This window comes from Phaseolus vulgaris, chromosome 11, assembly GCF_000499845.2.
Source record: "Phaseolus vulgaris cultivar G19833 chromosome 11, P. vulgaris v2.0, whole genome shotgun sequence".
Classification (NCBI taxonomy): Eukaryota; Viridiplantae; Streptophyta; class Magnoliopsida; order Fabales; family Fabaceae; genus Phaseolus; species Phaseolus vulgaris.
The window spans coordinates 40,661,561-40,684,926 of NC_023749.2; the positions used below are offsets into that span (position 1 = coordinate 40,661,561).

Genomic DNA, 23,366 nt, shown 5'->3' on the forward strand with positions numbered 1-23,366 from the left:
CTAAGAGAACAAGAACCGTGCAAATCCTCTCTCACAGTCAGCTCTACAACTCGCAAGCGTAAAGAGTATAAACTGAACGTGCGTACCTCAGAAAGTTTGTTGAGAACTCTTATATACCTGGTTGTTTTCTCTCTCCTGACAGTTACAGACCTGGACACGTGGCTCGCATCCAGTCGTACACGTGCCATCATCTGGAGCCTCATTGACTTGGCGCTACTTCTACTCTCATTTTGGCTAAGTTACTCATGCATGGTACTGCCCAGTGCATAGCTAACTTGGGAGTGCGATCTCTACTGGAACTGGCGAGTTAGGGGCCTTCATACACCTTCCCTGTGGTCTCGCCGGCCGCCTTCATAATTTGCTTCTCCTTCATCTTCGGCGATGTGCTTTCTCCGGCGATCTCCAACTGCTTGGTCGCCTGGGTTATCATCTGGCGACTTCATCTTTAACCTGGTGATCGCCTATTCTGATATGCTGGAGATCGGAACACGCCAACTTAACAACTGGCGGCTTCACGAGCCCCCCGACTTCTTTCCCTTCTGCCAGCCTGGCGCCTTGCCAACACGCCTATACTGTAGCAGGATGCCACGTCATCACTCCCGACTACCAGGGCGGTACACAAGCCCCCCAGTTTTAAGCGAAGACTTGTCTAGCAAAAAGACTGAAAGAGTCACGTCAACACCGGTCTACGTGGCACTGACGCAGAATTCCAAGCGGTTGTACCTTCTGCTTCTCTGACGCTCCACCAAACCCCTCACTCATCGCTCGACGCGTGGCTTCATCAACGGCTCTCTTCAGTTGCCGTTTGCGCTTCCTAAACCCATTTCGAAAAAACCCTTAAACCCATTTTCACTCAACACTGTTCCATCACTTTCCCTCGTCCTCCTGTCCAGCAGATAGTCATTTAGGAACCCGCTCTTAACCAAATCGTCGAGCTGATATCCCAAGGACAGACACGAGTCCAAAGTGTGGCCAAAACATTGGTGGAACTCACACCAGGCGTCCGGCTTTGACCCCAGCACCTTGTCGCCCATCTTCTCAGGCGCTTTCAACCTAGCAGATATGTTAGGAATGGCGATCAGGTCCGCTAGTCCCATGACAAATTTGTGCTTAGGCGGGCGATTGTATTCCCGGCGTGCTGGTTGCTGGCGCCCCTGGCTCCTTCCCTTGTTTCTCCTGTCGTAAGGATGGCGAGTCCTCTGGTCCTTCCTGGCCGCCGCCGCTATTTCCAGCACCCTCTGCGGCTGGATCCTGGTCTGGGCGCGTGGCCTGGCGGGAGCCACACTGCCTCTCTTCTCGGCGACTTCACTCTCGTCGGCGATGTGAGCCACCACAAGTCGCCTGACTTCAGCAAACGTCGCGGGGTGAGCCCTGATCAAGGCCTCGCAGAATGGTCCTGGCTGCACGCCCTTCTTGAAGGCATAGACCAGCATTTCTTCATCCTTGGCCGGCGACCTGACCATCTGCGCTCCAAAGCGATTCAGGTAATCTCTGAGGGACTCTCCCTAGTACTGCCTTATATCAAACAGATCATAAGACACCCTGGGCGGTGCCTTATTCACGATGCACTGCTCGACAAAGATCTTCGAGAACTGTTGAAAATTGGTTATGTGGCCGTTAGGCAGGCTCACAAACCACTCCATCGCCGTTCCCTGGAGCGTACTCACGAACATCTTGCAGTAGACGGCGTTTGACCCTCCCGACAGCATCATCTGCGTATGGAACGTGGTTAGATGAGCCTCTGGATCCTCCACGCCGGTAAAGACAGCCTTAACCGGAACCACGCTCGTGGGAATAGGCGTGTCAGTAATCGCCTGAACAAAAGGCATTGGGAAAACACGAGGTGGCGTCGACGGCGCCACCTCTTCAGCAGAAGAACGCCCTTGCTGCTCCCGAAGAGCTTGACGCAGCTCCTCAACCACCTTGCTAAGCTCCTCGTTCCTGGCGCGAGAGGCGACCAGGTCCTCATGTATTCTCGCCTGCTCTACGCGTGAGGCTTCCACAGTTGCCTGCAACGAACGCATCATCTCTGCCATCTGCGCCATGGTCATGGCGGCGTCGCCTTCAGCAGCGACAGGCGCCACGGGGCTTGAACGATTGCTTCTCATTTTTCTCATGAACTTCAGCGGATCACAGGATGCAGCGAACAACACTTCAGCCACGATCGAATCAGCGATCAATCGGAGAAAACAGTGCGAAACTGCGCAAGAAAACTCTAGAACACCGTAAACCTTCCAAGAAAACCACAACTTCACCAGAAACCACCGCTTCCCCGCGGACAACCAAACGAGCGAAAGAACTCGAACTTCCACCAAACAGATTACGTGCAAACAGCAGGAAACCTCACTCCACCGATCGAAAAGCCAAACGAACGGTACAAAACGCGAATTCACCGAACGAAACTCAAGCAAACAGCGAACGATGGTTGCACCAGCACACAACCACGCAGAAAACTCCGAAAACTTCCAAGAACTCACGCTGTGGATGGGAGCAAGTTTTACACGGCCCCACGGTGGGCGCCTGATGATCCTGCCTGTTGACCGGAACGCTGGAAACTGCCTCGTCAAAGGATCGACGTGCGCACCGCTTCTCACCTCCGTTCCTCTTCGAGATCCACCTCAAGAACCTGCAAAGAAACAGAGCGGCGCCGCTGCGGCCGATCGCACTCCAACGCTCAAGTCAGTGACCGAATCACCAAATACTAAGAGAACAAGAACCGTGCAAATCCTCTCTCACAGTCAGCTCTACAACTCGCAAGCGTAAAGAGTATAAACTGAACGTGCGTACCTCAGAAAGTTTGTTGAGAACTCTTATATACCTGGTTGTTTTCTCTCTCCTGACAGTTACAGACCTGGACACGTGGCTCGCATCCAGTCGTACACGTGCCATCATCTGCAGCCTCCATGACTTGGCGCTGCTTCTACTCTCATTTTGGCTAAGTTACTCATGCATGGTACTGCCCAGTGCATAGCTAACTTGGGAGTGCGATCTCTACTGGAACTGGCGAGTTAGGGGCCTTCATACACCTTCCCTGTGCTCTCGCCGGCCGCCTTCATAATTTGCTTCTCCTTCATCTTCGGCGATGTGCTTTCTCCGGCGATCTCCAACTGCTTGGTCGCCTGGGTTATCATCTGGCGACTTCATCTTTAACCTGGTGATCGCCTATTCTGATATGCTGGAGATCGGAACACGCCAACTTAACAACTGGCGGCTTCACGAGCCCCCCGACTTCTTTCCCTTCTGCCAGCCTGGCGCCTTGCCAACACGCCTATACTGTAGCAGGATGCCACGTCATCACTCCCGACTACCAGGGCGGTACACCTGGGCATTCCCTCTTCTGTAGACATCTTCCTGCATTTCTTTGAGGTGAAGAAACAGGGGAAAAGCTTCTGGGTAAGCTTTTCCGGGATCGCAGGCAGGATCCTCCTATCCCTTTTCCAGAATTCTTATAAAAACTGGAAAGGGAAATTCTTCAAGGTGTACAGCGCCAAGCACGATCCTACAGCTTTGGATGGCTTCCCCCTGTACTGGACGGAGCGCCCTAAATTGCTCAGGGCCAAAACCCTGGAGGAGCTATCTCCCGCCGATAGGGAGGTAAGCAAAGCCTTGGCGGGGTTGGGGATCGTCTTTGATACCTTGAAGCTGGTCTCTAACGAGTACAATGCTCACGCCCTGACAACCTATTTTGGTAAGGGGCTCTTCCCTCATCTTTCTTGCTGTGAACAGCCTGCCATCGAGTGTTTGTTTCCCCATACTATTATGCTCATTTTACGCCGTACAGTGTTACTTGCATTTCACGTCTTTTCATGTATCGTGAATCCGCCTAGCTGCTTTAGTACTAACCCTTGCTGTTTGGCCTGTCTTGATGTAGGATCGGTGATGGGTGTTTCCAAGAGAATGATGCTGGCGAAGGCAATGAAGGAGGCACGCGCCGCCAGGGCGGGCGCCTCCTCCACCCCTGCTGCCGATCCTGTTTCCCCACCGACCATGTCGCCGCCACCTCCCCTCACTGCTGAAGCTCCCTCTAACCCGCCTCCGTCATCTCCGCCTGGTCCTGAAACGCTTCCAATTCCCAACTCTCCTCCGCCTATCGCCGCCGTTCCCCTAGCTGCAGCCTCGTCACCGGCTCCAACCCCTCTTGACAAGGGAAAAAGGGTTTTGGAGATCCTATCAGATGATGAGGACTCAGAAGGCGTGGCACCCTTCAGAAGAAGAAAATCCGCGCGGGTTCCTCTTCTGGTAGAGACGTCGCCGCAGAGGGGGAACCCCTTCATGGACAACCCTCCGAGTGCAACCTCACTCCCTCCCCTGACACTCCAAGAGGAAAAGGGCGAAGGCGCCGAGTCTGCCCCGCCTCCACCGCCGCCAGAAACCACTGCTTCTCCGGCTCCCGACGCTGCCGCCCCCGATTTCATCGCCATCCCTCCTCCAATCATGCATCTGATGAGGGGTTTCAGTGGTGGGACTATGCCAGAGGGTACCGACAGGAGGGAAGGCATGCCTTTCTACTTGGGGGCCTTCTTGGCGGTGGCTCTTGAATGGCGCTCCCAGGCCAGAAACGCGGTCTTGCAAGCTCAAACTCTCCAGGCCTTGGAGACAAAGGCAACTACCCTGGAAGAGGAAATGAGGACCCTGGGTCGCCAGAACGAAGCCTATCAAACTTCCCTGAAACAAATACAAGAGTCCAAAGCAAAAACAGAGAGGCAACTGGCAGAGGCATTGGAGCTCCAGGCTGGCTTCTACACTCGGGAGGTTGCTCTCCAAGTACAGGTAACGGGTCTTCAGGAATTGGTCAAAGCGGATGCGGAAACTCAAAAGGACCTGAAGGACCGTTGCTGCGAACAGGCTGCCAAGATGGAGCGGATGGAGGGGGAAATGGCCACCCAGACCAAAGCTATGGACCTTCTCCGAGCTGACTACGACAAACTACAGGTCGAGGTTAGCCGGCTTCGCGTGGAGAAAGAGGCTTTGGAGAAGCAGGTGACCTCTGGAGATGCTGCCATTGAGGAGCTGGAGAAGGAGAAAAAGTCTCTTATCCAGGAGATGGCGGGTACTTTCGAGGAGGGGTTCCAAGAGGCCCTGACCCAGGCGTCCTGCGAGAATCCTGGCATCAACCTTTCGAACTGCGACCCCTTGCATCATGTCGTCGACGGGAAGGTCGTGCCCATGGACGTGGATGACTGAACCGCTGCCTCTCAACCGCCACCTTCAGCTTTACGCTTAACTGCTTTATACCTTTCCTTCATTTTTGACTTTATCTGTTAAAACTTGTAATTCTTTGAGCTATCCGTACTCTTATTACTGATTTGGGATGTTCGTATGATTGCCTTTATGTTCTTGCCACATACGATTCTGCTTATGCGATCTCATTCTCATCTTTTCCCTTCACGCGCTTCGACTATTTTATCTGTGTTTCGCCCATTTCTTTCACTTTGTTGGGCGATTTTGTATGATTGGGAAAGGTTGCACGTCAACCCTCACGCCCATGAAGAGGCTCACTTAGTGACGCCACATCGTCCACGGGACGTCTCTGATACCGAAAGGTCCTTTCTCTGATCCTCAACGCTCGGCGCCCACGCCTAAGGAGAGGCCTGCTACAGCAGCACCGTATCGTCCCCGGGTGTCTAAAACGCTGAGTGCTATGGAGGGGGGTCTGTTCCCTCCATGGTCTTTCCTTCCCATAGGTATCGGGGAACGCCCTGCCAGTGATTTGCTGGCATTTGGCGGTCTCGTCTCCCTCCACAGTCTCTCCTACCTATGGGCATCGGGGAGGCGACGCCTGTGTCTAGCTTTGCCTTCTTTGATTTCGTCTCCCTCCACAGTCTTTCCTACCTGTGGGTATCGGGGAACGCCCTGCCAGTGATTTGCTAGCGTTTGGCGGTCTCGTCTCCCTCCACAGTCTTTCCTACCTGTGGGTATCGGGGAAACAACGCCAGTAACTAACTCTGCTTCCTTCACTTTCGTCTCCCTCCACAGTCTTTCCTACCTGTGGGTATCGGGGAAGCGACGCCAGTTGATATTTGGGTTGGCGACGCCCGTGACGTCTCACGTTGGTGTCGCCCTTCACATCCTTCCGGGCGACGCCTCGGGCGCTACCTTTACTTCGACATTGACTCTGATTCTTGCCTTGGTCGATGCCTGATGGCAGCGAAAAGCCCAAAGCTTTGTCTGTGCCCTCCACGTGGCGCTCCTTGTATAGCTGATGGGACGTTCCGTCATTCGACTTGATCCACGTGGCGCTGCTTGTATGGTTGATGGGACATCTAGTCATTCCATTTTCTGACTCCTGCTGTACCCCTGACCCACTTTCGACGGCGCATCGTACCACTGGATATTCTGCTGATACGACGTTTTCTGATTTAAACTAGTGGTGCCAGCGTCATCCTTTCATCTTCTGCCACGTGTATCAATCGTGCGGTGCATCCATTCTCGTCGTTTGGCGCTCTAACCGCTTTATTTAACTCTTCAAGCTCTGGAACTATCTTCATCATTTTCTCACTCTTCATAACCTACTTGCGTTCTTTCTTCTTGCACCCTTCCTTCTTGCACCCTTTCTTCTTGCACCCTTCCTTCTTGCACCCTTTCTTCTTGCACCCTTTCTTCTCTGTCGAAGGGTTGCTCTAGTCTTCGCTCCCCTCACTCAACTCTTGCATTTCTGGCAGTCCTAATCTTGTTAAAGAATGTCATCTCACGCTGCTTCCTCCAAAGTTCGTCCCAAGGACTTGTACCCTTGGGCTTCGAATGAACTTCTTGACGAGTGTTCATGCTTACTCTCTACCAGGGCCATACGGGAGCACAAAGGAGACTCATGTTCCTATGACCACCGGGCCTTTGCGAGGAGGCATGACGACGACATCGCTGTGCTCCCTTGCACTCTAGGGGAGCCGGTATGTGGGGACGAACGGGCCAACGACGGGGTCCCTTTCTTTTACTTTTACCAGGTGGTGTTCAAGACCATCGGGGTGCGCTTACCCTTCTCCTGGTTCGAGAAGGAACTGCTGACGGAGATCAACGTCGCTCCGGCTCAGTTATACCCCAACAGCTGGGCCTTTGTCAAAGCCTTCGACATTCTCTTCGGGTTTCTGGGTTGTGCACCCTCGGTTGACCTCTTTCTTCACTTCTTTGAGGTGAAGAGGCAGAGACACAACCTCTGGGTAACTCTCAGTAATGTTCCCAGGAGAGTTCTCTTCACACCCTTCCAGAGCTCGTTCACCGGGTGGAAAGGCCGGTTCTTCAAGATCTGTCGTACTGACCTTGTCCCCGACGCTCTGGATGGGTTTCCGCTGTATTGGGTGAGAGAGGAAAAGGTCATCAAAGCCAAACCCCTCAAGAATCTAGCTCCAAGTGATCAAATAGCTTGCCGGATTCTTGCTGAGGCGGGAGGTTTTGACTCTGCTACGGTGATCAGCCTGGAGTTCAACGCTGGGACTCTTGAGAAGTACATACGTAAGAACCACTGCCTCAGGAAACTCGACCCTCGTTGCTTTCTAACTGCGCCTGTCTTCCTTCATGGTGTCTCTAACACGTCTTTTTCCCTGGTGCAGGTTCGAAGCTAAACCAAGAAAAGAGGACACGACTTACTCGAGCGCTGCGAGCTGGAAAAGAGGCTTCGCCTTCCTCCAGTGATGACTCTGATGAGCGCTGAGAAATGGCCTGTTCGTGTTTTTGCATGATTTGTAGCGTTTGTGTTGTTCCCATTGTACTGAACATTGCTTGTAACAACAATTTTTCAATGTCATACTTGATTTTTGTAACGCTACTTTACTTTGCATATGCTTCGTGTACTGCACGCTTTCTTTTCGTCTCGTTCTTCCAACGATGCATGCCTTCACTTAACTTAGGCGACGCCTGCTCAGGGCGACGCCCTTATCTTAGGTGACGCCTTCTTTCTGGGCGACGCCATGACCTGGGCGACGCCTTCTTTCTTGACGACGCCAAGGTCTGGGCGACGCGTCACATTACTTCTGACAAGGAAAGATAAAGGCTGAAAACCAAGGCACTTCTTTTTCTCAACTGGTTTTTCCTTTTATTAGGGTGACCTCGTTAAAAAACCCCCGAAAGGGAAAAAGAGCGTCCCCTTCAACTAAATTGTTACATACTGCTTACATAAGTCAACTGAAATAAAATTTTAAGTTGGCTGCATTCCAACTGCGCGGGATAGGGCCTCCATCTAAGGTCTCCAGGCTGTACGAACCATTGCCCTTAGCCTCAGTCACCCTGAAGGGTCCAGTCCACTTGGGGGACAGCTTATTCTCCAACTCGTATGGGTGGGCTTTCCTCATCACTAGGTCGCCCACCTGAAACTGTCGCGGCTTTACCATAGAGCTATATTGCCGCTCTACTCTTCTCTTCATCGCTTCAGCTTTTATTCTAGCTTTTTCCCTGGCCTCCTCTAGCAGATCGAGGTTTACCCGCCTCTCTTCATTGGACTCCTCCACCACAAAGTTTTGAAAACGTGGTGAGCTTTCATGTATTTCTACTGGAATCATTGCATCCGACCCGTATACCAAACTGAAAGGCGTCTCCATAGTAGAGGATTGGGGCGTGGTGTGATATGCCCATACAATCCTTGGCACCTCTTCCGCCCAGGCCCCTTTGGCTTTCTCCAACCTTCTTTTTAACCCCCTCAGCAGAACTCTGTTTGCCGATTCTACCTGCCCATTAGTCTGGGGGTGCTCAACTGATGCAAACACCTGTTTGATCCCTACTTCAGCACACAGATTTCTCAACTGCTGGCTGGCAAACTGGGTCCCGTTGTCAGATATCAGGCGCCTAGGTACGCCGAAGCGACACACAATGTTTCTCCACACGAAATGCTGTACCTTATGCGCAGTGATCTGTGCCACGGGCTCTGCCTCTATCCACTTAGTGAAGTATTCGATGGCGACGATCAGATACTTCATTTGCCTGATTGCCAGTGGGAAAGGGCCCAGGATGTCAATTCCCCATGTATGAAAAGGCCACGGGCTGTATATGGACCGCAACTCTTCTGGCGGCGCCTTGTGCCAGTCGGCGTGCTTTTGGCATTGCTTACACCGCTGGGCGTGCCGTGCGCAATCCTCTTTCACTGTTGGCCAGAAGAAACCTGCGCGTATTACCTTGGAGGCTAAGGACCTTCCTCCCACATGGCTTCCACAGATGCCTTCGTGTAGCTCCGCCATTATCCTGGTGCACTCATCGCCACTGACGCATGTTAGGATAGGGTGAGTGAAACCGTGCCTGAACAGCACCCCATCCACCAAAGTATACCTTGCGGCATTTCTTTTGACTTTTTTACCCTCTTCAGGGTCCACTGGAAGAGCCCCATCCGCCAGGTATCGTTTATAGGGCGTCATCCAGGTGTCTCCCCTGGACAAAACGCAAACCTGCATCTGCTCTTCTTCAGGCACACCCGCGTATATGCTGATGCGGGGCGCCCTCTGCGTATCTTGGGTCAAAGAGGAATGACTCCTCGGCCTTCCCCTTGATGTATAAATCTGGAGGACATCCACCCTGTTGTCTTCCACGAAACGACGCGAAGCTTTGAGGGTTTCCTGGATCACTGTCCTCTGTCTACCCCCCTTGCCTGAGCTGGCCAGCTTTGCGAGCAAGTCAGCTCTGGCATTCTGCTCCCTCGGGATGTGTATCAACTCAAGAGCGTTGAACGCCCCCCTCAACAAATGGACGTATTTTAGATACGCTGCCATCTGTGGGTCCTTCGCCTGGAACTCACCCGACACCTGTCCCATAATCAACTGAGAGTCGCTCTTCACCAGGAGGTTCTGTGCACCCATCTCCTTGGCCAAGAGCATTCCTGCTATCAGGGCTTCATATTATGCCTGATTGTTACTTGCCTTGAAGGCAAAACGCAAGGCCTGCTCGATCAGTATGCCGTCGGGTCCCTCCAAAACTATTCCGGCACCGCTCCCCTGTTGGTTTGGAGAGCCATCAACCGAGAGCAGCCACTGCGAACCCGCTTCCACCTCTTGCTCACCTCCGGGCGAAAGTTCTGCTACAAAATCTGCGTACACCTGCCCCTTAAGGGATCCCCTAGGCTTGTACTGGATGTCGAATTCTGACAGTTCCACTTCCCAGCGTACCATTCTTCCTGCCACATCGGGTTTCTGCAGCACTTTTTGTTTAGGGAGATTGGTCATCACCACCACCGTAAAACTGTGGAAGTAATGACGGAGCCTCCTAGCAGAGAACACTACCGCCAGCGCCGCCTTCTCTAGTGCTTGGTACCTCGTCTCAGCCCCCTGTAAGGCCTTACTTACGAAGTAGATGGGCTTCTGACTCTGGTCCTGCTCTTGGACCAACACAGAACTGATGGCCCGCTTTGTTACAGTAAAATACAACCGGAGGGGCACGCCCGTTACCAGCTTGCGGAGGACCGGTGGCGTCGCCAGGTACTCCTTCAGTTTAATGAAAGTCGCTTCGCATTCATCAGTCCATGCAAAGCGACTGTTTCTCTTGAGGCACTAGAAGTATGGGTGCCCCTTTTCTCCTCCGGCGGAAACCAACCTCGAGAGCGCCGCCATCCGCCCCGTCAACTGTTGCACCTCCTTAACCGATGTCGGGCTCCGCATGGCGATAATAGTCGCGCATTTGTCGGGGTTCGCCTCTATCCCCCTCTCGGTGAGTAGAAAACCCAAGAACTTACCGGCCTCTACCCCGAAAACACACTTCTCGGGGTTCAACTTGAGGCGGTACTTGGATATTGTGTGGAACAGCTCTTCCAGGTCTGCCATGTGCTGCACCCTACTTTGCGACGCCACCACCATGTCGTCTACATAAGCATACACGTTCCTCCCAAGCATTGGCGCCAGGACTTTGTCCATTAGTCTCTGGTATATGGCTCCCGCATTTTTCAGCCCGAAGGGCATCACCTTATAGCAGTAACTGCATGTCTCGGTCATGAATGCAGTCTTGCTCTCGTCTCTTGGGTGCATCTTAATTTGGTTGTACCCTGAAAAGGCGTCCAAGAAACTTAGCACCTTGCTGCCGGACGCACTGTCTACTAAGGCGTCGATGCTGGGCAACGAATACGAGTCCTTTGGGCATGCCTTATTCAGGTCCGTGAAGTCGACGCACATCCTCCACTTTCCGTTCGCCTTTTTCACCAAGACGACGTTGGCGAGCCACTCAGGGTACTGAATCTCCCTGATGTGGCCAGCGCTCAGCAGCTTCTGCGTTTCGTCTTTCACCACCTGTTGTCGTTCCTCATTGAACTTCCTCCTTCTCTGACGCACGGGGCGGACCGTGGCGTCCATGCTGAGGTGGTGACACAGGAAATCGGGGTCGATGCCTAGCATATCCGATGCAGACCATGCGAAGGCATCCAGGTGGCGTGAAATCACTCCTGCCACCTCCTCCTGTTCTTCTGGGCTTAGCGAACTTCCTAATTTGAAAGTTTTGCCGCCAATCTCCCTTTCTATGGCGTTAGCCGCAGGCTGTTCCCTGCTATCATCTTCGACGGGCGCCGCCTCTTTCGCGAGCGCCGCGGCGTCTGGGCCTTCCTCCATTGGCACATCTGCTTCGGGCGTCGCCCTCTCCGCTATGGCCTCTTCAGGCGTCAGCCCAGCGGGCGTCGCCTCAATCATCGCCGCGTCCACGCTTGGCGGACGCTCATACACCATGAATACGCCTCTCTTCGTTTTCAGGCTGTTTTCATAGCATTTCCTCGCCTCCTCCTGGTCTGACCTGATGACTATCACCCGACCACTGAGGTCCGATAGCTTCATCTTCATGTGACGGGTGGAGGACACCGCGCTCAGACGATTTAACGCCGGTCGACCCAGCAATATATTGTAGGCGGAATTAGCGTTCACGACGAGGTACCGGATGCTCTCGGTGCGGGAGGCCTCTCCGTCTGTGAACGTAGTTCTCAACTCCAGGTACCCCCGGACTTCTACCTGGTTATCCCCGAACCCATACAGGCACCCAGTATAGGGACTCAACAGATCAGGGGACAGCCGTAACTTATTAAAGGTCGACAGAAACATGACGTCTGCCGAGCTCCCTTGGTCAACGAGCACTCTGTGGACCTTCCTTCCAGCTGTGACGACTGAGATGACAACGGGGTCGTTGTCGTAGGGTATCACATCCCGGAGGTCTCTTCTCGTGAACACAATATCTGACTCCCAAGGCTCCCCCGAGAGCCTCTCTTCGACTGAATTCACCCCCCTCACGTATTTCTTCCGCTGGGAGGCGGTGGGTCCTCCGCCGGAAAAACCTCCAGCAATAGTGTGGACCTCGCCAAGCACTGGCATCTCGTGTGCTGGCTCCTCTGCCGGTGGTGGCAAGGTGGCGGTCGTTGTGGTATCTGCAACATAATCTTTCAAAAACCCAGTCCTCACCAGCTCATCTAGCTGGTAACCCAACGACAGGTAATTATCGATTTGGTGCCCGAAAGCCTCGCGGAATTCGCACCAAGAGTCTTTACGGGGCCCTAACACCTTGTCGGTCTTCGCCGGTCGCCTCAACCTCTCAGCTATATTGGGCACGGCGATTAAATCCTTCAACTCGACCACGAAGTTGTACCTCGCCGGTGTTGCTCTTTCTCTGGCGGGGCGTTCGCCTCCTGCTGGACCCCGGGGCTGGGGCTTTCTGGCCTCGTAGGGGCGTCTCGCCTCTGGCTTCTTTCTCCCCGTCGTGGTCTCATTGACTCTGACGGGTTGAACACGCGCCGGTCCCCTCGAGCGTGAGGGCACGGCGCTGGTGCGCTTCACACAGACCTCCCCTTCCGATGCAATATGCTCTACCGCCCTGCGCCGTAACTCAGCGAAAGTCCTAGGGCGATTACGGATGATGGATTCTCCGAAGGGGCCGGGACACACGCCTTTTACAAATGCGTACACAATCATAGGCTCCTCTGTCGTGCCAACCTTCACGACCTGGGCCCCAAAGCGATTGATATACTCCTTCAGGGTCTCTCCCTGATACTGTTTTACGTCGAACAGATCATAGGAGACCGGCGGCGGGGCCTTGTTGGCTAAGTACTGTTCTCGGAACAATCGCGACAATTGGCGGAAAGATGTGATATGACCTTCTGGGAGGCTAATAAACCAGTCCATAGCCATCCCGGTCAGGGTGCTCATGAAGAGCTTGCACTTGGCAGCATCAGAACCGCCTATCAGGACCATCTGCGTGTGAAATGCAGCCAGGTGCGTCTCTGGGTCCTCCATCCCGGTGAAGATCACCTTGGGTCCCGCGAACGTGTTTGGGATCGCTGCGTCTAGGATCTCCTGCGAGAAAGGAGTGAAAAACTCCCTTGGTGGGGAATGGTTCTCCATCTCGTCTTGCCCAGGTCGTCTCCTATCGTTTCTCAGGCCCTGGCGCAACTCCTCATTCGCACGGTGGAGCTCTTCGTTCCGCTCATGCGAGGCGTCAAGGTCTGCCTGCATGCGTTCCTGCTCCATTTTCGAATCCGCCATGTCCTGCTGCAGCCCCCTCATTATTTCCAGGACTTGTTGCATGGATAGGTCTGCTGGGGCTGCGTGTGCTGCTCTTCGTCTGGTGGGGGCCATTGTCACCCCAACCTCCTTCAACGTTACTGTAACTTGGTAGATTTTCTCGAACTTGTGATGGGACTGATGTTTTATATCGGCCCCACGGTGGGCGCCAAATGTTCCGTCCGGTTGACCGGGACGTCTTCGTGCGCGACCTCAACCGTCAGCTAGGGACTCCTTCCTACTGGTTGCCCGTGGATTCCTGCAAAAAAGAGGACAAAAAGGCGCCCTAGCGGCCGTGTACACTCCGACGCTCAAGTCAGCCAGCAAGAAACACCAAAAACTGTCCACCTACGTGTCTGAGCACCGCGTATGGCACTCTGAAGGTGGTAAAAGAACTGTGTATATGTGTGTGTTGTCTCCTTCAGGGAAAAATATTCCCCAGTCACTTGTACGTAACCTTGAAGCACGAACAAGCAACTAGAGAGTTCTCTGGTCAATTTGCCGAAAGTTCCAACATTCTCCGCACTATTTAAACTACCCAAGCATTTAAAGCGTCTTAAAGCGCTTTTAATCACAAACGTAACGCACTCATTAAAGCGCTTAATTAGAAAACGTAGCGCATTTAAGACGTTGAAACGCTCGGGAGCCATTATAGTACCTGAATGCTAAAAAGGGAAACTGTATTGAATGACTTTTAATTACCTGGCACCTGACTGAAAGGTGTTTCTATTCTGGCATGGCTGTCGTACACGTGGAGGGCCTCACGACGCCATGACCCCATCCGGGGGCGCTCCTGCCCACCTGGGGACGTTTCTACGTGTGAGTCCTCCTGCTGGGAGTGCTACTGCGCTAGGGGTGACTTTTTGGGTGCCAACTCATGCCCCCAAGTATCTAGTCACTTACTTTGAGAGCGTATCTGCCTTCCTTTTGTACTCTGCACCCGGTTGCCCTGGGCGTGACTTTCCTCTTGAGTCGTATCTGCCCCACAGGCGTCTCTGGGGCGGCAGGAGCACTTCACGAGTCAGGCTGCCCTTCACTGGTACTATTACTGTTCCGTGCTATTGGGACCTGAGGCCTTCCCACGGCGTCGCTCCCTCCATGGTCTTTCCTACCCATGGGTATCGGGGAACCACACCGTGATTGCCTTACTTTAGCGCTGTTTGATCTGGCGACACCTTGGTTGGGCGACGCCCTTACTTAGGCGACGCCCTGCCTTGGCGACGCTTCCTCTTGGCGTCTCTCCAGCGAGGCGACGCCTTCACCTAGGCGACGCCTTGCCTTGGCGACGTTTCCTCTTGACGTCTCTCCAGCTAGGCGACGCCTCGCGTTGACTTTGACTTTGACTTAGTCAACGCCCGGGTACGGGACGGTACATAATTATTGATTCTTTTCCTCTTTAGTTAAACCTAGAATGAGTGTACTACTTGTATATATTCAGACCATTTGTTTTTATTTTAATAATAAGAAAAAAGAGATATTCATTCTCATATCCTTTGTCTTCAGTTTACTCTTTTGTTCATCTCTGTTTTTTTTTTTCATCTCTATTCTATTTTGTAATAGCTGTCAAATTATTATTTCATTATAAAGTGGCACAATTTTGTTATGTTATATGTAGTTTTGGATTATATTTTGTCAGGAAACTCCATGAAAAACTTGGAAATACGTAGATTAAACTTCCAGAAACCAAGGATTTGGCGAAGAATTCAATTTACGTGCATATTTCTATCATTACCATATATGTATACTTAATGACTTAGCCATGCTACTTGTATAAGAAAAGATGCTGACAAACTCTTACTATTTTGAGGATGGGTTCCAAGTTCTTGGGTTCTTATCAATTGGTATCAAGTTTATGGACGATTTGAGAACTTTGACTAATGACAAAACTTAAACAAAAAATTCGCATTTTTGCAATAATTAAAGTTTTAATTTCTTGTGCTTACGGGTATAAAATTCTTATTTTATGTTACCAAATTCTTCTATATATTTGTTTCTTTAAATTTAGTTTTCTTAATTTACATCATGATATTTATTTAACCACTTGCAGTATTATCTTGATGACATTCCTATTAATCACAAATCTTACATTTATATTTTATTAACTTATTATCTTATTTATCATGCTATTCACTTTGCAGGTAGTCTCATCGTGGATCAGGAAGGCTGAATGAGATCACTTTTTAGGAGATCACTTTATTATCTGCCTATATAATTTTCTACACATTCCCTGCATTTGATGTATGTAATATTTTAGATATGCACATCTTGACCTGTATCTATATGACCAAGTCATATGTTGTTTATTGCTCGTTACCCCCATTTTTCGCCGATCTGATATTGGAGTTTCATTGTTGATTTGAAATTGTTTGATTGATGGTCTGATAAGATTCATTGGTGGTCTGAAATGTTTGATGTTTTGATGATGATATATTGTTTGCTTGCATATATTGTTTGGAGAAAAGATGTTCCAAAACATTTTGTTGCAATGAGAGCTAAATTGGTTAATGCATCCATCAATGAGGTATTAATATTTAAATATTTATTGGTGTATTTTATTTTATAATTATAAACACTTAAAATTATTTATTTTAGGCATCAGATATTGGAAGTGGTGCTCCATCACCTAATCAAGTAATATGATCAAGTGTTGGAAGCAAAACTGATTAGGGATGAACAATTATGTGTGTTTTAATTTTAAATTATGTATCAACTTTTGAACAATTATGTGTGTTTTAATTTTAAATTATGTATCAACTCTTGAACAATTATTTGTGTTTTAATTTTCAATTATGTATCAACTTTTGAACAATTATGTGTGTTTTAATTTTCAATGCAATTAATGGATGCTTATAATTTTATATAGTATTTCATTTTATTAGTATTTTATTTTTTTATTATGAAAATATATTATGTTTAGTTTAATTATGCAAACCAGATTATAAAAAAGTGGTGGCTAAATTTCATTTATTTAGAATTAAAATTACGTCAATTGAAACTACCGTATTATTTTTACAATTTTATTATAATACTGATAGCTAAAAACGTCACATTATACCCTATATAATGACGCTGAAATTCTTTTCAATGAATTAAATTGACACTAATTACATATAAAATCCGCCACTTTAAACAAAGTGTTAAAGTGATGGGTGTTGCGACGAGTAGTGTAAGACCGTCATATTAAACTTTGTGGCGGCAGTTCTATGGCGGTTTGAGAAACCGTCACACGCGTATATTGTGACACTTTATACGAAAATCATTGTCACCATATACAACGTTTTTTTGTAGTGCTGGTAGTGTGCTTAATGCTCAATGATAAGGAACGACCATTGATTGTCCATAGAGCATGAATGAGACCAGGAGGTGATTTCATATTTTTGAACCCAATTCAGTTAGTCATAAGATTCAATGGTCGTAAGCGCAAAGCTAAGACTATGGTAAACCATTCCATCCTAATGCAGAGGTAAGATCATAACAGTGACTTACTGCTCTAGATAACCTTGCACAAGGAATCGTCTTTACAACACCAACACCATAGTGAAAACCACCAAAATTCCTATTACAACCATCCAAATCATGCAATCATTGTTTGCACTACAACCTTTAATCTCATTTCCCTAATTTTATTCTCCTTAAAAGTTCACCAAAAACACATAATTTCCACATAAAAAAATTGCATATATATGATGTATCCCATGTGTACCTAATTGCATAGTCTATGTGCATAATAATATCATTTTGTATCTCACATCATCACCACTTAACGTCATTCATATCAATTTAATAAAATTGATTAAATTGCTTAATTTTTAAAAAGATTTTTTTTAAAAATCACTAGATAGAAATTGGCTTTTTGACTCAATAAATATAGAGATAAAAAAGATAATTAAGCCTTTTCACATTGAAGACACGTTTCCTCCATTAGTAATGTGTGTTTTTATGAAATAATTTTGATTAATTATTTTTATGTATCCATCAAAACATATTGTTTTATGTTTAAATAGTAATGATAGGATCTATTTTACTTACCAAAACAAAATATTCAGATTATTTATTTTTTATTGATATTTTTTAAAAATGATAATTATTTAGCTCACGATAAATCATGAGGTAATATTATAGAAATTGAAGAAATAGATCAACAATGCATACATGTATAAAAGAAATAAGCGTTCAGTTTATTTATATGGGCACCTTATGAACTAGTAAAGTATTGATATAATCCTTCAATATTCCTCCTGAATGTGTATAACTATCTTGTTCTTTGTAAAGTACGTCCATCATTCGTGCAAGGTTCACAACACGCATGAGAAACTTCATTGGTACTTGAGTAGGATTAAGGCATTCTTCATTAATGTCCTTCCAACTACTCTCCACCATCTTAAGCAGTTCTTTAATGGCATTTTCCTTTGAGCTATTATATTGCTTCATATAGCAATCAAGGCTTGAGACAACGTGTCCTCTTTCATGTTCAAACTACATAAATATCACACAAATAACTAAATCCAAAGAAATTCTGACTTAAATAGGATTTTTATTTTTGAAAAATCATTAAAAAAATATTAGATAAAAACTAATTTTAAAAATAATAAATAATTAATTTTAGATTGACCAAATTAAATATTATTTTAAAAACTAAAAATTATTGACATATACACTACCAGAAAATCATGAAATAGAAACCAATTTTAGAGATAAAAAATAATTAGTTGCTATAGTAACTAAATTAGAGACCATTTTAGGAACTAAATAAAAAAAAAATTTATTATTGTTAAATAGTTTCTAAATTCATATCTAATTAGCAACCAAGGTTTTTGCTACCAAATTTAGAATCAAAATAATTGGTAGTTAAAACATTTGCTATTAATTAGATACCAATTTAGAAACCATTTAACGATAATAGAAACTAATTTAGAATTTTTTTTTAGTTTTTAAAATGGTCATTAATTTAGTTACTGTTGCAACTAATTATTTTGGTATCTAAAAAATGATTTCTATTTGATGATTTTCTCGTACTATAAAAACAGCGTCTGATAATTGATGTGGTACCAAAACATATTTAATAAAAAAGTATTGTGTAATCTTGTTCTCTACCTTTCAAAAATTAGAGGAATTATTGAATCTATGGTGAATTAAAGGTTTTCCATCCATGTTGAAAACAAAATGTGTTTGTGTTCCATACATATATAACCTAGTAGTATTGAACATATGAATAAGAACAATCTTATTACTTCTTTTAAACATACTTTTTATCAATCTTCATAATTAAAAAAAATGGAAAAGGGTGTCTAATATATACCTCAGTTCCAACAATGTCATCCATGATTCTGCAAATAGTTGAAGCAGCTACAATAGTTTTTGGTTCACTGGTTGCCCATATGAGGAACTCCTCTGCAGTATCTTCCATGCCCAAGAAAGATACAGTTATCAACAAAGCAAAACCACATGACATAGTTGCAACTTCCATGTACTCCTCTACTGTTGGTGTGTGGTTCTGATGAAACCATCTTGACTCAGTACGGTAGGCTTGGACCAATCGTTTCACCTATAATTAAAAAGAAAAACACGCAACTCCTGATTATTTTTAAAAGTATATATATAATAAAAAGTAAATTTATAAAAAAAATATTAAAATAATAATATTAAAACATGTTATTGTTATATGGATGTAAGAAAAAAATGGGTTGTCAAATTATGTATAAATTAAAAACACAAATATATAATCTTTTCTCTGTTATTTTTGTCAGTGACAATAATTTTTTCTACATTATCAGGGATCAACATATTAGGTTACCCATTGAAAATGTCTGTTCTCTATATATAGGAATGTGTTCTATACAAAATCTAGAATGGACCTTTACCATAAATAGGTGAGCTTGAATAATCTTTTAAACCTAGCATATCAACCTATTTAAATAAATATAAATAATATTTTCCTATTATATTAAAAAAACTATAATGTATAAAAGTAATATATTTGACGACTTACATAAAAATATCAAAATTACAATATTATTTAAAAATAAAACTCGTCTATTTTAAGAACTTCATAAAAATAATTTTTCAAATAATTAATTTATTATGTTATATTATATGCATATTATATTATATATATAATACATATATAGATAAAAGAAAAAAAAACTAATCACCAATGGATCTATTTGGTCAAAATCCAATAAATCCTTTAACCTTTTAAAGACTTATATTTTTTTTTAAATAAGTTCATAGGTCAAACATGGTACTAGTGTTAGAATCTTTCAAAAACTACATACCTTAAGAGATTTAATATGAATGAGCTATAACCAAACTCGTACAAAATTATAATTTAATTCTAACATTGTGAAATTTTTAATTGTACATAATAAAAGACTATTTTCTTAATTCTTCTAATCATTGAAAATTATTTATGAGAAAATAAAAAATTACTCGAGATTTCAAATGCAAAAAATGTTATGACCAAATCTAAGGAATCTAATATGCAATTTTATTTAGTTTGATATTTCCTATTGAAAAAAGAAATTTTAAAAGTAACAATTTAAAAAAAAAATAACCATACTTCATTTTTAGCATACTTCACGAAGTTTTCTTTTCCTTGATTTCTCAACTCCTGCTCTGTTTCTTCAAAGATATCCAAAAGTGCCTTATAACATAATTTCATATATTCCGGTAGATCAACCAATGAGGAGATATCCCACCTGCTAATCATTAGAAAGTTACTTTAATTTTATTTAAAGAATAAAATTAAAAAATACTAATATATTATTAAAAAAAATTATTAAATAAAAATAAATTTATAAAAAAATAATTCATTATTATATTAACTACACTATATATTATTTTAAAGAAAAAAAATATTAATATGTAAAATAATTTATAATTATTAATAAAATTTATAACTAATTTTTGAATTAATATTTAATTATTTATTAAAATTTTAACTACCAATTATTTTAATTATAAAGTTGGTAATTAAAATTTTAATAACTAATTAGATACTAATTAAAAACTTATTTATTAATAGTATAAATTATTTTAGATATTAACAATATTTTTAATTTTTATAATAATATGTAATTTATTCAATATAATAATTAATTATTGTTATTTTTTAAAATTAATTTTTATTTAATAATTTTTTTTAATGTATATGGATATTTTTACCTTTCTATTGCATCGGTGAAAATCTCTATCTCATCAATGGTTCCATAGGCATCATACACATCATCAATGATGGATGTTATGGCTATTACTTTCATCAGTATTCTTCTAGCAATAAAATATTGTGGTTCATAATAGACACCAACAACCCAAAAGTAACCTTCCACAATCCTATCTCGTGCAAAAGGAAAATTTGTGGAGACATTCAAATCTTTAACCCACCACCTGTACAAAAAAATCCCAAATTAATTTCTCAGAGGAGTCGTATACTTGGATTTATTTATTTATTTATCATTAATGATAATAAAATGTTACTTTTGTAGGAAAATATTACTTGGTGTCATTGCTGACTTCTTTTTGATGGAGCTTCTGTAACATATTAAAATCTAGTTTTGCAAAGGTTAGCAAACGTTCATCATGTGAGGGATCTTCTTGGTAGAATGATATATAATATCTTGATTCTAACCTAGGCATTCCCTTGCGAAGTGATTGTCCTAAGCTATGGTGCAATAACCCAGAAAGAAAGGGACTTAATTTGGTGGTTAATGACTCAGTTAACTGAGTGAGAGTAAAACTGTATGCTTCTTGCAGTATCTCTTCTCCATGGAAGCTTAATTGGGTTGCTTCACACAAGCTTAACATTCCTTCTATATCATTCAGAATGCTTTCCTTGAATTTTCCTTCTTGGTCCTTGAATTTGCAAAATACATCTGTTTTTTAAGTAAATAATAACATGTTAAATTTCAAGATACATATTTAAATATATGATCACTATACTTAGATGCTATACAAGATGAAAATATCTTCCAAAGCCATCTAAGGTTTTTTTGAATAAATTTCTTTATAAGCATTATGATAGACATTTTTACTCACCTTCTTATAGTTTTCTATTTTAAAATGTAAATATGCACCATAATAGTATGTTTCAAATCAACTTAATTTTGATGAAGTAATTTTTGTTTAGGTTTTGCAATAAAAATTTCTAAATTTAAATTCAATAAAAGTTTACAAATTGGTTTGGACTTATCTTTTCCTCTAAACTTGACTACATAACACAGCTGTAGTGTAATGTGCAATTTTAATATGTTCCTGAAATCAGTTCTACAAATGGAAACATGTAGTATAGATGTATTAATTTTGTTTAACGACGAAAAATAAGTAGAGTTGAATTTTTTCTTAAATACTTTATTTTATTTTTTGTTGATAACAAGAAACAGTGATATAATGAAAAGTGTAAACACAGATGAGGAATTAAAGATGAACATGGCAAGATCATACCTGATGAAATACGATATCCTTGTTGTCTAAGCAAGCGAAAGAGCAAAGCGAGATGATGAAGATCATCATCATAACTTACTATATTATTCTCCTTTGTTGAAATCTCATAGATTTGATGCAATGCTTCATCAATTTCATGTTCAAAATGATAAGAAACACCCAAACGTTGGACTGAGTTGATGAAGTTCAATTTGAAAAGGAAATTGTTATCAACAAGAGAGACAATAATCTTCCTCACATATTCTTTCAATAGTGGAACTTGTTTCATGTCGCTATCATCTTCCTGCATGTAATTATGAAAACTTCAACATAAGAAACGTTGTATTTATTTTGACAGAAATAAGTAATAAGTTAGGATGCAAACAATTTCACACCATATATACATAAAGTTAATAAACTATTGTAATGAATGTATTTCTTTTATGAAATTTGATGTGAATATAATTACCATGAAATACTACAATTAATTGATAAATTTAGTACACTTACATGGAAACTAGAATCATAGGAAAGGAAATAATCACCCCAAATGGAAGGATGAAAGTTTGCAGTGTGTCTGGGTTTGGCATCCTGCGGGAAAACAGGAAGTGATGATGAGGATAGTCTAGACATGCTTGGTTTTCTATATATTCTATGGCTTTAAATTGAAGGGAGATAGGATGAATTTTGCTTTCAATATTCAAGAATCCAAACTCCATTAATTTATAGGAAAAAAAAGATGATATTAAATTCACTAACTAAGCTTCATGTAGACGTGATGACAAAATGGTTCAGATACACCACCATCATTTAAACGAGATAAATCATTTATAGATCATTTTATTTATTAAAGTATTTTTTATATTTATTTTATTTTGTTAAAGTATTAAAAAAATCATTAAAATATTACAATTTAATTTACTTTAATTATTTTTTCTTATGTTTTTATTATCAAAATATGATATTAATTATTATAATTAAGTAAATAAATTTTAAAAAAATTATAAAAATAAATAAATTAAAAAAAATTAGAAATGACAGGTCAGTCCATCAATATGACCCACACAATTGACAAACCAACAGCGGGCCCATTTGCCACCCGTACTGAAAGAGTAGTTGAAAGAGATCTTGAGACTGAATAAATCACTCCATTATTAAATTTATTGTGGTTTTATTTAAGTTTCATATTTTTAATTTCGGGACTATTTATTTATTGATTTTTTTAATTAATCTTATTTCATGCTTTTCAGTTTAAGGAATTTGAACCTTTTATTAATAGAAGAATAAAACGTATTTAAATAAATAAACAATAAAACAAAATGATAATTAAGCAATTTTTTGTTTTTTTAAATTACTTTCAGTATTTTTTTAACTGAACTGTTTATTTATATTATACTACTTTCATCTCACAATTATTTCAATTTTAATCACCTCAATAAAAGTGACACCTAATTACTTTTTACTTATTTGATTTAATTTTTTATGTTCATTTTCTTTTATTTGATAGATTGTTTT

General features: G+C 43.4%; 1 protein-coding gene across 2 annotated transcripts; it reads right to left on the reverse strand.

Moving 5' to 3' along the window:
* Positions 1–17,517: 17,517 nt before the first annotated feature.
* Positions 17,518–22,653, reverse strand: LOC137832702 ((-)-germacrene D synthase-like). Of its 2 annotated transcripts, none has more exons than XM_068641019.1 (7): positions 22,362–22,653; positions 21,873–22,155; positions 20,929–21,304; positions 20,598–20,819; positions 19,993–20,131; positions 18,733–18,978; positions 17,518–17,909 (listed from the first exon to the last, which is right to left on the reverse strand). In XM_068641019.1, exons 1-7 carry the CDS (start codon positions 22,482–22,484, stop codon positions 17,616–17,618), a joined length of 1,683 nt encoding a protein of 560 aa, XP_068497120.1. In that variant the 5' UTR covers positions 22,485–22,653; the 3' UTR covers positions 17,518–17,615. The 2 variants fall into 2 exon arrangements, with proteins under 2 accessions (XP_068497120.1, XP_068497112.1); XM_068641011.1 differs by having other exon boundaries at positions 19,993–20,134; positions 22,362–22,551.
* Positions 22,654–23,366: the final 713 nt, after the last annotated feature.